Source organism: Thunnus thynnus, chromosome 8 (assembly GCF_963924715.1).
Source record: "Thunnus thynnus chromosome 8, fThuThy2.1, whole genome shotgun sequence".
NCBI lineage: Eukaryota > Metazoa > Chordata > Actinopteri > Scombriformes > Scombridae > Thunnus > Thunnus thynnus.
In genome coordinates this window covers 28,472,362-28,486,041 of record NC_089524.1, presented here as the reverse complement: position 1 = coordinate 28,486,041, position 13,680 = coordinate 28,472,362, and the positions used below count along the sequence as shown (strand labels likewise).

General features: G+C 37.3%; 1 protein-coding gene across 1 annotated transcript in view; it reads left to right on the top strand.

The window, feature by feature from the left end:
* Positions 1 to 13,680, top strand: part of lpp (LIM domain containing preferred translocation partner in lipoma) — a 142,167-nt gene that overhangs the window by 54,859 nt on the left and 73,628 nt on the right. The window contains exons 4-5 of the mRNA XM_067597789.1: positions 8,587 to 8,687; positions 12,008 to 12,130. Coding sequence (XP_067453890.1) covers positions 8,587 to 8,687; positions 12,008 to 12,130 — 224 coding nt within the window. The remainder of the gene's footprint in view (positions 1 to 8,586; positions 8,688 to 12,007; positions 12,131 to 13,680) is intronic.

Here is a 13,680-nt window from a genome sequence, read left to right as displayed (position 1 = left end):
TGTTAGCAGTTTGTTCAAAGTCTGTTCGAGTGATACAACACTTTGATTTTTTAAAACTTTATTGTTTTTCAATCTTTTTTTGCAGTGTATAAATTATTTTTGGTCTACATTGTATGACATTTCATCAGCCATTTTTATCCGGTATGTTATGTAGCCAGAAATTGAGACATTTCACTTCTCTAAATCTAGGCAGTGTCCTAAAGAGTCACGATATTGTGAAAATATTTTTCTTCACATCCTGTCTGTTCTTTTAAAGTGGTGTCTACAGAAGCAAAGGAGGTTTTAATGCAGAGTAAGATTTCACAAACTGAACTCAGTGTCTGTCTTGACATGTGAATGTATTTGGTCAAAATTGTCATGACCAAAAAGGAGAAATTAACGTTTTATTTATTTTTCTACAGTGACAGCGCCCCCTACTTAAGTGCTCTCCATTGAACTTTTGCTTCCGACTGATAATGTCGGTATGTTAGTTTGATTGGCGCGGTATCTGTGTGGGGGTGGGCAATAAAGATAATTTAATTCAACACAGACAGTTGGCCAGCAAGGCGAGGGTCACATGACTGACGGAATGTCTGTAGGATATACAGGGTTATAACATGCGTCAGTAGCGCAGGGTGGAAGTTGACTGCACCTCTTCTAGCAATGCCAGCTCTCACATGTCAGTCAATTGTAGCCGTGGGAAACCACCATCCAGCTTGAAGCTTAGACACTGTTTCCACTAATATATCGAAAAAATATATATGTATGTTTTATGTCCTTGAAAAATGTAAAAATAGACACAATAGCTGCAGTATCATCATAGTCTGTATTTCCTTATACAAAAAGTGAAGAGAATCTGTTTTTAAAAGGATTGTGACCAACATATGTACTGAGTAGAAAATTGAACAGTTGAAAAATAAACTTGCATCACTGATTCTAGGTTTTTATAATATTTCTATACTGGCAATTTTTGTTACAGATAACAGAATATCTGTGACATAAAAGCAGTATCAGTCTAGTTCTAAAATGTTGTATATATGATGTCATTTATACTAAATCTTATCATTACATTAACAGTTCTTATATCTATATACAATCCTTTAACCTGTTTGGTAACATCTCAGTTGCTACAGTTAACACGCTCCATTAAAGAGATTAAGACACCTAATTAATTACAAAATTTCTGATGATGACATTTAAATGTCATCATCTGTAACTGTACTTGTTTGCATGGGAATACTCATGTATGACAGTTAAACCATTTATATGTCATAAATATATGTTATGTGAATGTATGACCCGTTTGACACTTATGGTATGGAATAACAGGCTCTATACAGTATATTCTCAGCGTGGCGGATTGGAAAAATTTGATGTTATGAAACTGGCTGAATTTACACAGCAGTGACTGTCTGGTGTGACATATGACTGGCTTCATTTACTCTCTCCGCCATTTGTTTATAAGAAATGACAGCGAAGCTCCCCTCGCCACCTTTGATGAATCACGCTTTCACTCATCAGCAAACCTTGCTAATGTTGCATCGTTCTGAGGCACTAATTGTTCAGCCAGTTTATCTTTTCAAACGTTTAGATAAAAAAAAAAAAAAAAAAGGGCTGGCTCTGGTTTTGCAACCATTCACCTTTTCAGGGTATTTGTTTCTTTGCTTTTGTACAATAACATAATCCGCCTATTGTTCCCAATCTCCATTTCTCATCCCATGGGAATTCTCTTTAGAGTAGCAGAAGCCAATTTTGGTCTGCTCCTTTACACTTAAAACAAGTATATCTCCAAAGACCTCAAATCCCTCCCTTGCATCTCTCAACCAAATGAAGTCATAAATCACTCTTCTATACATATCATGCTAATTAAGAGCAGGCTCAGCTGCTTTTCTCCAATGGAAGATGGAATAAAGCGGGTCCGTAATTATGTCAAAACAATGTGCTCTCCACCTCTGCCACAGAACGTTGGGAAGGGGAATGTAGAGATAAAACATGTGGACTGACACCCAGGACTTAAAACACGTTGTCCGTTTTGTTCGGAAAGGATTATAAGTTTTTGCTTCTGAATATGAATAAATTGAAACCATTTTATTTTTCTGATTTTCTTTTGTTATTATTTTTAAATGCATATAACTTCAGAGGTTTGTGCAAATACAAAAGGAGGAGCTATCTTTTGATTTTAAGGGGTCAGGTATTTAGAAGATTTTTCAATAAGCATTCCAACACTTCGATTCTCCTCTTCAGTGTCACATGACACATGTGGACCCACACTGTCGCTCTCTCCTGCCTTTATTTTGACTCATGGCAGCATGTGTGAAAGCTAACAGACACCAGCAAGTCAAGCTTTCAGCAGTAGATGAAGTTCAGATCGTGGGAGATAATTTATGTTCTGTGCATCCAAACACACAGACAAACATGGTGTGCTTTTTTTATAGTACAATGACAAAACTCTCCCTGTGTTTGAGGTTTCTTTAGTTTCATCCCTTCTGCTCTCTATTCAGCAAACTCTATCCTTCACCGAAATGTTGGACGTATTATGCGAAAGGCAGTTATACTCTGTGCCAGGCTTTGTCCTAAGTCCTGAAAGGCCAGATGGCCGGTGCTTACACACGTGTAACTCTGATAATATTGTACATATGTAAATCTGTAAACATATGCTCAACCTTCAGTGTACAGTCTTCCTCCCCCACAGAATATACTAATCCTTACCACAGAATAAAACAACTTAAAAAAGACTTATCTGCAACCTGGAAAGGTTTTCTTTTCTCCTACTTAAACAATTCTCTTTTTCGGTAGCTGAATCACTTCGCAAGAAAATCTGTAGTCTCCAAGCATTTACACATATATGAGGCAGTATGAAACCATCATAGGTAGCAATCATTAGTCATATACAGTACTTGAAGTGTTTATAAATGTATCACTTACTTGAAAAACAAAGTTTAATTTTAGTCTCAGTGTCACAGCTGGATCCATTGCCACCCTTTTATCATCCCCTTAACAATGCTCCAGTACCGGATAACCAATTATACCTCTTATGGCCTCCTAAATAACTTTAATCACTGATTAGGATTCCTTGTTCACAAAGCAGCTACTTAAAAGTAATTGCTCAATAAAGAGAGGGGAAGTTGTCGTATTAAGTAGGTATTCCTGCTGCTTCTCTCATTAGTGCTCACTTGGAGCTTTCAACTCCCTATTGTCACAAATGGAGCCAGCTTCATTCACAGCACAGAAGCCGCTCTCACTCCGCCTAGTTCACACTGCTTTAAAGCATGACAGCATAAGCACTCCCCCAGAACCCTCAGAATGAAAAGTGCTTATGCTCAAACCTGTGTTGATTTTTTTTGATGAATTAGAAAATAGCAGAAATTTTGGGTGCATGGGTGACCACCGCAGAGACCCAGGGTCTGATTTCCAACAGTGGAACCTGTGGCTAGGTTGTATTTTTCAGTAAACACAGTAGGCTGTGCTTGTAGGTGGGAAGCCAGTGAGGTTTCCTTGTAGTACGTCCAAGTAGTAGGTTTGAAGTAGGGGTGGGGGAGGAAACAAAATAATTACACATAAAAGACAAGAAAACCTAAAAGAAATGGCAGAATTATAAAGCCTATCCTTTCTGCAGATCCTCACCAAAAAAATTCTAAAAAGAAACTGATTTTTAAGTTTTTAAGTTTAATGTGCCAGTGCATCCAAGAGTTGTTTCACTGCAGTGGACTTGAAACAAGGTCTTCTTATGGTAAAGACAGCTCAGAAAATTATTCTGGTGAAACAGCAAGACTAGGTCAAAACATAGTATATGGCTGGACTGTGTATTAAACACCAAGTACACCAAGTTCAGACTGGCATACTTGCTAGTTTGGACTCGACCTGGGAGCTGAGGATGGGATGACACAATATGATCATTCTGCAATTGGAACAGCAGCGTTCCTGCTGACAGCAGCAGCTCATCTTCAACACACCTACCTGACATTTGCACTGAAAATTGTGTTTTTAAAAAAAGGTTTTCATTTAGATTTTTATGTCAGTTTTCTGGTTTGTTTTTACCCATTTTGCAAGATTTGAAATAACCTCCATGTTTTGGAAAAGGAGGTTGAAAACCCAACAGGAAAGACACATCTCCAAAGAAGAGATGATGTACTGAGGGTTTTTTTCTCTAATTTCTTCTTTGTCTTTATTGAAACAATTAGAAAATAACGTGAAGTTTAATTTCTCTCTCCTCTTCGCTCTCACACTCTTTATCTCACTCTTTTTTTAGACCAGTCTGTAATTCGACTACATTCAGTAACTGTAATATTAAACCTAATTCCCCTCCCTAGTCCTAGAAGAGATACTCGCTACAACCAGTGCATGCTTACAGTCTGAATGAATGTTGTGCAGAATGTTTGATCAGTCTTGAGGCTTGTTTTGACTAGGCAGTGATGTCCAGTACTGCAAACCCCTGATATTTTCTGGACATTGTGGGGTGGGTCCTAAGCCCAGGAACCAAAACTGGAACTAGGTTCCTGTGGTCATAGAAATGTAGGTGAAGTTATTCCAAGTTCCTAAAAAGGTTCCTCAAAAAGCTTTTGTGGTCATATAAGGTCACTTGACACCAAACTAGCAGTGTACTGTAATTAGGTTATTTTTACAGTAATGCAATCAGTGTAACTTGCTGTTGCATCTCACATGACAAAACAAACCTTTTAGGCTTGTCCAATATGATGTGAGAATGGCATAGCAAAATAATGAATGAAGTGTGTGAATGATTGACAATTAAAGGTACGGTTCCCTCAGAATTTTAAATATTCAAAAAATCAGCTTTGCAAATGTTCTATGAGGAAGGAAATGCATTCCACATGTTTGCTATACCTTGTAGATATGCATAATGCATTTTGCTGAGACACTCTGAATGCAAACATAACTTTTGTTTGTTTTTCAAGAAACCTCCACAGGGTGCCTTTAAGTTGCAACTTTAACTGCTTTTGGCTGTGTGATAATTGTTTAGCCACAGCTGTTAAAATTTGTATATGCTAGTTATGTATTTTCAGTCAGATCATTCCTCTTATGGAGGAATGTTGAATTATGAAAACAAACTATAACATTACACGCAACTCAAGTTAAAAGACCTCTATTAAAAGACTTCATGATGCTGACCCTGATTCAACCACAAGCTACTTCAAGGTTGAGTGCTTTCGTTTATGAGTGGTATTGCATGGAAGGAGTACAGAGAATACAAACTGGATCCAGTAATGATGTTTTATACCGCACATTAACACATTTCAATCCTAAATGATTGGCATGATGACAGATACTAGGAAAATAAGGTTGAGGGTGAAAATAACCAGAAAGATCCTTTCAGCAAAGATGCTTAATGACCCTTATTCCAGCTACAAGTCTTGCTTTCCACTGTTCCACATACAGAACTCTAAGACCCTTTCAATAAAACATGCATCTCTGAAACATTTACAGCTCTTGTGTTTCCTGAAATGATAAATCCAAAACATCTTTGATGTTCGAGAGGAATGTACATGAAACTTAATGGTTTAATTCTCTGTAAGCCACAAGTTACAAGTGACTTGTATTCTGGCAAAAAGGATCTGTACTAGGGCAAGAGGGGAGGGAGGACCGGGGCAGAGCCTTGTTGTCGAACAGCATATTTTATTTTTTCTCCCAGAGGTTTAGAGGAGCTGTTACACTCTGGAGTTTTAGCGGAGGTCACAAGGTTATTATATAAACAATTCACATGGAGGCCTCAAGCACCCAGAGGGAATGTTTAATGCAATGCTCACAATTTCTGAAATGTTGTAATGCTCAAGACACAGACATGTGTCCAATTTTAACCATGCTAGATTAGCTCTCTGTTGTTGTTTTTTTTTTTTTTTTTTTTTTTCCAGGCTGTTTTGTCGAGGCAACTGAAAACCACGCTTAATTAATTTGGTCAGCTGCCTTGGATAAACTACATTGATGACATCAATTAGATTCTAATGAAAACAGATAAAAGCCATGGAAAGCAAATGGAATTTCTGAACAGGACTCATCAAAGTCTCAGCATTGGAACAAATTCCCATTACGTCTCATAAAAGCCTTTAATTTGCAAAGCTCATGTCTGGTTTGGTACTTAGAAGTACATGGTCAAATGATTCAGTCTTAAGTCCTGTGCCGAGAGAAGCCAAATCAGAATTTAATTTGGCACGTAACTCCTTATCCTTTCTGAAACATGTGGTTGGATGCAATCCTTGGATTAGTGTGGACTTTAGAACTACAAATTTGGCTTGTTTCTCCTCCTCTGGCAGAACAAACACCTTGTCTAACCCGTTTGTAACACAACACTTACATTTCCAATCTCAGGAAGAAAAAAAAACTGCATGCTTACTCCAGATTAGTACTTCTTAGTTAACCAAATTGCTACAATTATGTGTGTCAATCCGTTGACGTGGGATGACGAGGCTCCATTTCTTTGTCTCTTTCACTCCATCTCTCTCTCTCATTTGTGTGAACTGTAGTACCTCTTTCCAATGTCTGATTTGATTTTACACTTCAAACAAATTTGTGGAGACAAATTATGATAAATTAGTCTGTGATCATTTTTTCTTTATGAATCAGTTCCTAATAATCCTAATTTCCCAGCATCTTGCACAGCTGTTGATGTTAAGGAAAGTCATACTGGCTATAAATTAGTCAGTCTTTACATTGTCAGCCACATTATATCTTTCAAACATCTATTGGAGGAATATGGATATCTAGATTTACTATGTTTTCATCATTTAATATTTAATGTCAAGGTTCCTTAAATGCTGTCCCATGTCATAACAATCAGTTAGATGCGAATGAGTTGCGAAATATAGTGCACCGAGTTTGCGTTTGAGAGAATTGCAAGTCACTATTATAATGAGCAATGCAGCTCTATGGCACTGAATTGAACTGAAGTTATTTGTTGCAACAATAAAAAACAAATTTCACTAAATATATCCATATTTTCGAGCAGCCCTGTATATTAGAGGTAAAAATGATATAAGATTAACAGTGTATTGTGTTATTTTAAACCTGCAGTAACATGTTTGGCCACATGGGGCCGCAACAACAGGCTGTGAGCTTTGACATGTATCACCTCATAATTGATAGGGCGAACTTGTTAGAAAACAGTAGGTTATTTATGCATCCAGCAGATAAAGCATTAACATTTATTTGAAGTCGTGTTTCTGGTCATCTGAAAAATGTAGGTGTAATAATCACTCTCCTTTTAGCTCTGTGTTTGATCTCCACCAACTACTGAGGGAAATATCTGGCTCTTAAGCTGCTAAATGCACCACTATGTTCACCAGCTAGTCACTAACATTGTTTGTCAGGTAGTGTACAGCTTAGTGTAAAAATGATGCCAATGAAAGCGGTGAGAGTAAAACATTACAGTTGTGGGCCGTATAACCAAAGCAAAGAGCCCGAAGACACAATAAAGCTCCGCAGAGCTGAGAGGAACTGCAGAGTTGGGGGAATACTATCTGTGGCTTCATAATTGTGAGCAACCACTTTCACATTACACATAGTCATTTGATCCATTGTTGATATAAAAATAAAGATGACAGCAGCTTTAAACCTATGTTTGAAGTCTTAAATTGAAGCATTAGCATGGCTATTGTAGCTAACATCATGTCTAGAATTGCAAACAAACTTTTAAATTTGACCCATTACAATGTTTTCTTGGTCTCCTGTAGCATCTGCAAACAAAAATAGCAAAGTTTACAGCAGAATGACAATGTGATGGACATTTTATCTTTGGAACAAAGTGCACAATGTAAACACTGGTGACCTTTTAAAAATTGCCTATGTTAATTATACAGGTGTAAAATCATCTATAAGAATTATGTACACTTTAAAATGTAACTTTAATGTGTGCTTTTGGGCAGAATTTCAGTTTCATATGCATCTTTTTTTTTAAATGGATGGACTTGAACAGGCCCGTGTGTGCTCATTCCCACTCATTAGCGTGCAGTAGCTCAGTCAAATCCATTCATATATTCATGCACACTAACTTCACTGTGTAATCTACTTTTTACCTTGACCATGCAAAGCATCATGTGAACCATTCGCTCTCTAGATACTGATGTTTGAAAGCAGTGCAAGGATTTATGACACGACTTTGCCTACTTTCACAGTGCATAGAGAAGGAAAACAGTCTGAAGAACTCCAGCAGTCACAACTCCAGCAACACATGTTGTAGAAAGAACAAGTAAATGAACTTGATGAAGTCCCCAAGCTAAAACACATTTGTCTCACAATAAAGCTGTTCTTTCATATTACTAGTCTGACTGGAGTTTCAACCACTTTAGATATTTAAGTTTAACATAACTGAAGGAGTTTATATGATTTACTTTATCCTCTGCTTTTTACCCCTGTTTCATTTGGGGCTTTTTTATTCTTTGTTTTGCATTTTCTCCATGTCATTACTCGTTGTTTTTTCACACTCTGCACTAGTTATTAAGATGTAAATAAAATTATGAAAATAGAGCTATATTTGTTCATTTTTGTGTGTTAATTCACTCGTGTAGTGTCTGTTCTTCCAGACTTTTGACCGTTTGACTGTAGGAAAAAAAAGGGGAAGTGTTTAATATATGTTTTTGTTTCATGTCTCCGTCCCAGCTGACTACCCTCCCCCTCCACCACCTGCGGAAGAGTCAACCGGTTTCCCATCATCCCCTGGTTCCTACCCTCCTCCTCCCATGAACTCATATGATTATCAGGTGAGAGAAACTGTTGTTGTGTCACGTTTGCGTAGTTGTCAGTAACACTCTAAGAGTCAGCAGAGAAAGCAAAGACAGTCCTAAGCACTACACTGAGTTCATGTACCAAGTCCAGCAAAACTGTCTGTCCATTTTGAGTCGCAGCCAACTGCAGAGACTTCCAGCTCCAGATGCTGCCTGGAGCCAGCCACCCGAACTCAAGGACCCACACACAAACATACTTTCTTCATTTCTGAGAGCTCTAATGCAGGAAGGATAGAAGGCTGACACCTATTGGTGGAGCCTGGTCACTTTTCTCTGTTTAGCTGGTCATAATACCCACAGGCATTTGGCCCTCTCGGGATATCTGGCTTCTGAGATCCGACTGACACTCTCAGCACTTGACCTCTGCTGTGAAATCCTCCAAGTGCTTCACATTCCTTTGTTCAGTGTAAGCAGGAAGAAAAAATATCTCCCTCTTCAAGCCCCTCATTTGATCTGACCAGTTTTCTATCCTAAATGAATACTCCCTTTGTAAGTTTGGAGACAGAATGTTACATAATTTAAATAAGTTATGCAACGCGTGTAAATTCACCACTCTTCCCACACTATCTGTATACATAAACAGTATTAGAATGCACCCCTGGAATTAGCAGTATATGTCCATTCATGGTGTGTCAAGACCTTTATGTAAACTACTCTCATAGTTTTGGAAGGTGCAGTGACAGTCACATTTCTCATTTTCATGGTTTTGTTTAACCAAGGGAATGTTCAGCTAAGCCAATCAACAGAGCCAATCAACTGGCTGAGCACAGAGAGAGGACAGATGAGCAGTTAGAAATAAAAAAACGTTATCTTTTCTGAGTTATTATCATCACTGGCTCTCCAAACTTCGACTCAAATCATTTCTTCCATAGTTCATTTTGTGAATTTACATGTTATTTAAAATGTACAGTATATACCTGTGTGGGATCATTCTTCTGTGTGTTAGGTAACATGGAGTTATAACTACATATCCTTCCTTAAGTCTATTTGGAGGCATTAATGCACCAACATTCTCATTGTGTAAAGTTGAACTGAAATGTTTAATTAGAAAGTTTTATAAAATTGTGCTGTTACAGTTTGAAAACATCTGACTAAAAAACCTGAATCCAACATGGATTAGTCACATCTGGCCCTTCATCCGTTTCAAATAAGTCAGTCTCAGTGCTGATAGTTGTGTTTTAGTGACTATTTTAACTTCCTGCTTAATTTTGCAACTCAAAGATTTCAATGCAGCAGCGAATGTGTTGGACCTTTGTGCATGTTTTAATGAACTGTATCTTCTGTGAATGAAACTAGCGTTTATAGTGATGTCCACGCCTCTGTGGAGATAAGCAGTGTAAAAAGAGCCCTTATCTGAGTGTGCAAAGCAGTAACAGGAAAACAAAACAGGTAAAGGTGCACCTAATGACCTTTTAATGTGAAAGGCAAGTTCCAGTGTCTATATTTCTGGGCTGAAACAAACTGACGTTGGCACTCTTTGATTTTGGCACTTTTTTTAAAATGAGTGACTTAAAAGCTTAATCAATTATCAAGTAATTTTCAGTTGATGGACTAATTGATTAATTGACATTGCATGTATTATATAATAATTATAACCAGCACTTCTCCTTCTCATTTACCACTTCTGTCATCATTTCTGTTCTTCTTAACAATCTAGACAGTAGAAATGAATTAGATTTAAAGCCTGGAATTACATAAAGAATTGAAAGCCTAATTAGTTTTAAAAGTGCTGCACTGTTTTCATTTTTAACTTTTTGCTCTGCTATCATATTGGCTGTATAAGCACCCTGGCCATGCAGCTTAATTTCTTAATATACCACTGGTATCTTAATTACGTGTCCTGCAGCCAGAGCAGAACTCCCCCCACTGTAAGTGCCGTCCAGACAAATGGACAGATATCAAACAAAATGTCTTTATATCTGGCTCTCTGTGCCTCAGTAGAGAAATTACATATACCGAATGAATAAATCAATGATTAATAAATGGTATTTTCTCAGAGGAAGGTTGAAAATTCTCTTGTCTTCATCACCTTGACAGAGAGAGAGATGTCTAGATCATGACATGTGAATGCCGAAACCTTTATCAGGAGAAATAAAAACAAAAGCAGCTAGCTCTCATCATGGCTGTTGTTCACATTATGAAGCCCTACACCGCGAGCTCCAGCACATCACAAAGATATGCAGTTCATTCCTGCGATGTTTCTTTTCATCCTCCTCGTTATCACTGTTAAACAAGTTAGCCTGTTTTTCTTTTGTTGATTTGAGACAAGCCATTAGTGTTTTGCTTTGTTTACCCCCGCTCATGATTGCCTTAGATGTTTTAAAGCAGCAGCTATGCTCTAAATGGAGGCAAGCCCTGCCTGTAATAGATTGTGACAGGTAATCCAAACACATAACATTAGAATAAGAAGCAGTCACTGATCCAGCCAACTCAAAAGCCCCCGCAGGCAATTGCAAGAAGTCTTCTTGCAGTTGCAGCATAGTTCAGAAGACTAAAAATATATCTGTCATTCCATGGAGAAATTCCCGGGAATTTTGTAGAAAACCTAGTGTCACTAATGGTCATATCATTTTAACTCCTTTCCAGATTTGTTTTATTTTTTGCTGAGATATTTTGTGCCTTCTTCTTCATGTGTTGATGTATTTGGCTTCTCTGAGGTGAAAGAAAAGAAATGAAGATAAATAAATCAGTGAGGTCTCAGACTGCTGGAGTGATCCTGTTACTGATGCTTTTAAAGCTTCCTCTGATAATAAACTAGTTAAATAAAAATCTGAGCAATTCTTATCATCTTGTTGTGCTTAAAATAGGCATTGAAAATATCTGACTTTAATTTTTAAAGAATTGACCTTTTTGTTTGAAATACTGCTGGGTGAGATTGTGATGAATAATGCATGAAGACTAAGATACTGTAAATCCAAGTGCGCTGAAAAGAAAGCAGGAGGTGAATAGTGCACTGCGTTATGAAAGTTGTCTTCAGACAATACATTGCTTCTTATTTCTCACAGCGTTTCTCTCACAGAGAAGTCTCTGTTATTGATGTGTGGCTTTTAAAAGGATTGTCGAAGGTCAAGGTGAAACATAAACTTAGAAACTGTAATCCAAGTGTGTGTAAGGAGTGTGGAAAAAAAAAAAAGCAGGAGAATGTCTGAGGGGAGCACAAAGACAGAATTACTCGTCACTGTGGTGGATGAATATCTGTCTGTAACTTTTGCAGCTAGTGGAAATAACTTAACTAGATGTCATTACAGCCTGTTTTGGTTGACTGTCTGTTCTGCATATGTGATGTTTGTTCACAGATGAAAGGACCAGAGAAGACCCTGGAGGAGAGACGCTCCAGTTTGGATGCTGAGATCGACTCCCTCACCAGCATCCTGGCAGACCTGGAGAGCAGCTCACCCTACAAGCCACGGAGCACACAAGTACGATACCAACACAACTTCACACCTGTGTACACAAATATACACTGACACTGAGTGATGGAAAGTAACTAAGTATATTTACTCAAGCATCGTATTAGGTACAATTTTGAAGTACTTTACTTGAGTATTTACATTTTCTGCTACTTCATACTTTTTTTCTACTACATTTCAAAATGAAATATTGTATTTTTTACAGTTCAGACCTTATACTGTTCTTTTCAGATTAAGATTTTACACAAAGAAACATATGATGAGCTTATTAAATATACACATTAAAGAATAAACCAGCTGCTCCTCAACATTTTTGTCTTGTGACACCTTCCAAAAAAAACAGTATTTACACGAGGCCCCTTATCATAATTCAGATGTCTATGAGTTGTAAGCAGTTGTTGTTTCAGTTCCGTTTCTTTTAAATAACTTCCACATGATAACGTTGAAGTCAAATTATAGAATATTTTACAAAATGAAAGGAGTGATTAGAGAAAAGTTATCATAAATAAATAAATACAAATAAATATAAATGTTTCTTCTCTCCGCCCCCATTAACCATCTCAAGACCCCTCAGATTTAGAGTTTGGAACCACTGGACAAGTAGTTCAAACTCGCTCCACCTCAACCTGCTACAACGCATTGATGCCTCACTATCAACAGTCATAGATTTCATTTTAACTTTATGCTTCCTAACGAATGCTAACTAGTGCTTCCTAATTTACTGAAGTAGGATTTAAATTGCAGGACTTTTACTAGTAACGGAGTATTTTTTACAGTGGTGCACGGGTACTGTGTGGTAGAGAGCAAAAACTCCAATAATATCAAGGATGGTTAAATTATTTCAGACAGTTTAGTTTAGCAAATTATGTTTCTGCAGGAAACAGGCCGCTATGTTGCATCTTTTAAAACTGTTTTGCATTAATGACAAAATGAGTCTTGACCTATATCATTAGTTGATATTAAACGATATTAAGAGCAACTTCAAAAAGTCAAAGCCTTGGGCAGTTCACTAAATTGTTTGACACACAATAAATGTAGGACAGGCGGATAAAAAAACCTAACCAATTGTGTTTTGAGTTGGAAGGCTCACAGGGGCTTTTAACACCATGCAGATCATATCTCTAGTGAGATATTCTAGCAATAATGTAATACCTGAAAGGGCATTCTCTGTAAAGGCTACAGACACAATGGAGATGTGGCTACACAAATGTATGAAATTTAAGTTGAAAAATTCTTAAAGGTATTCTAGTGTTTATTCTGTGGCTTATCTACAATGTAGTTACATGTCTGCATGTTGTCTGTTTTATTTATTTATTAAAGGATGAATACATAAGCCTGAAAACAGGGTTAAGATGATAAATTATTGACAGGGCTATTCATTTAGCTACAGATGAAGGCCTGTGCCCTTGTATAAGATGCACATACACTATTTACATCCACTGACCTATTATGTCAATGCATGTCAGATGTTCATTTTTATGTAGAAGGGGGGAAAAGGATGATGTTTGAACTACTTACATAGCACATCTCTACACATACTCATGTTTTTGTTAGACTAG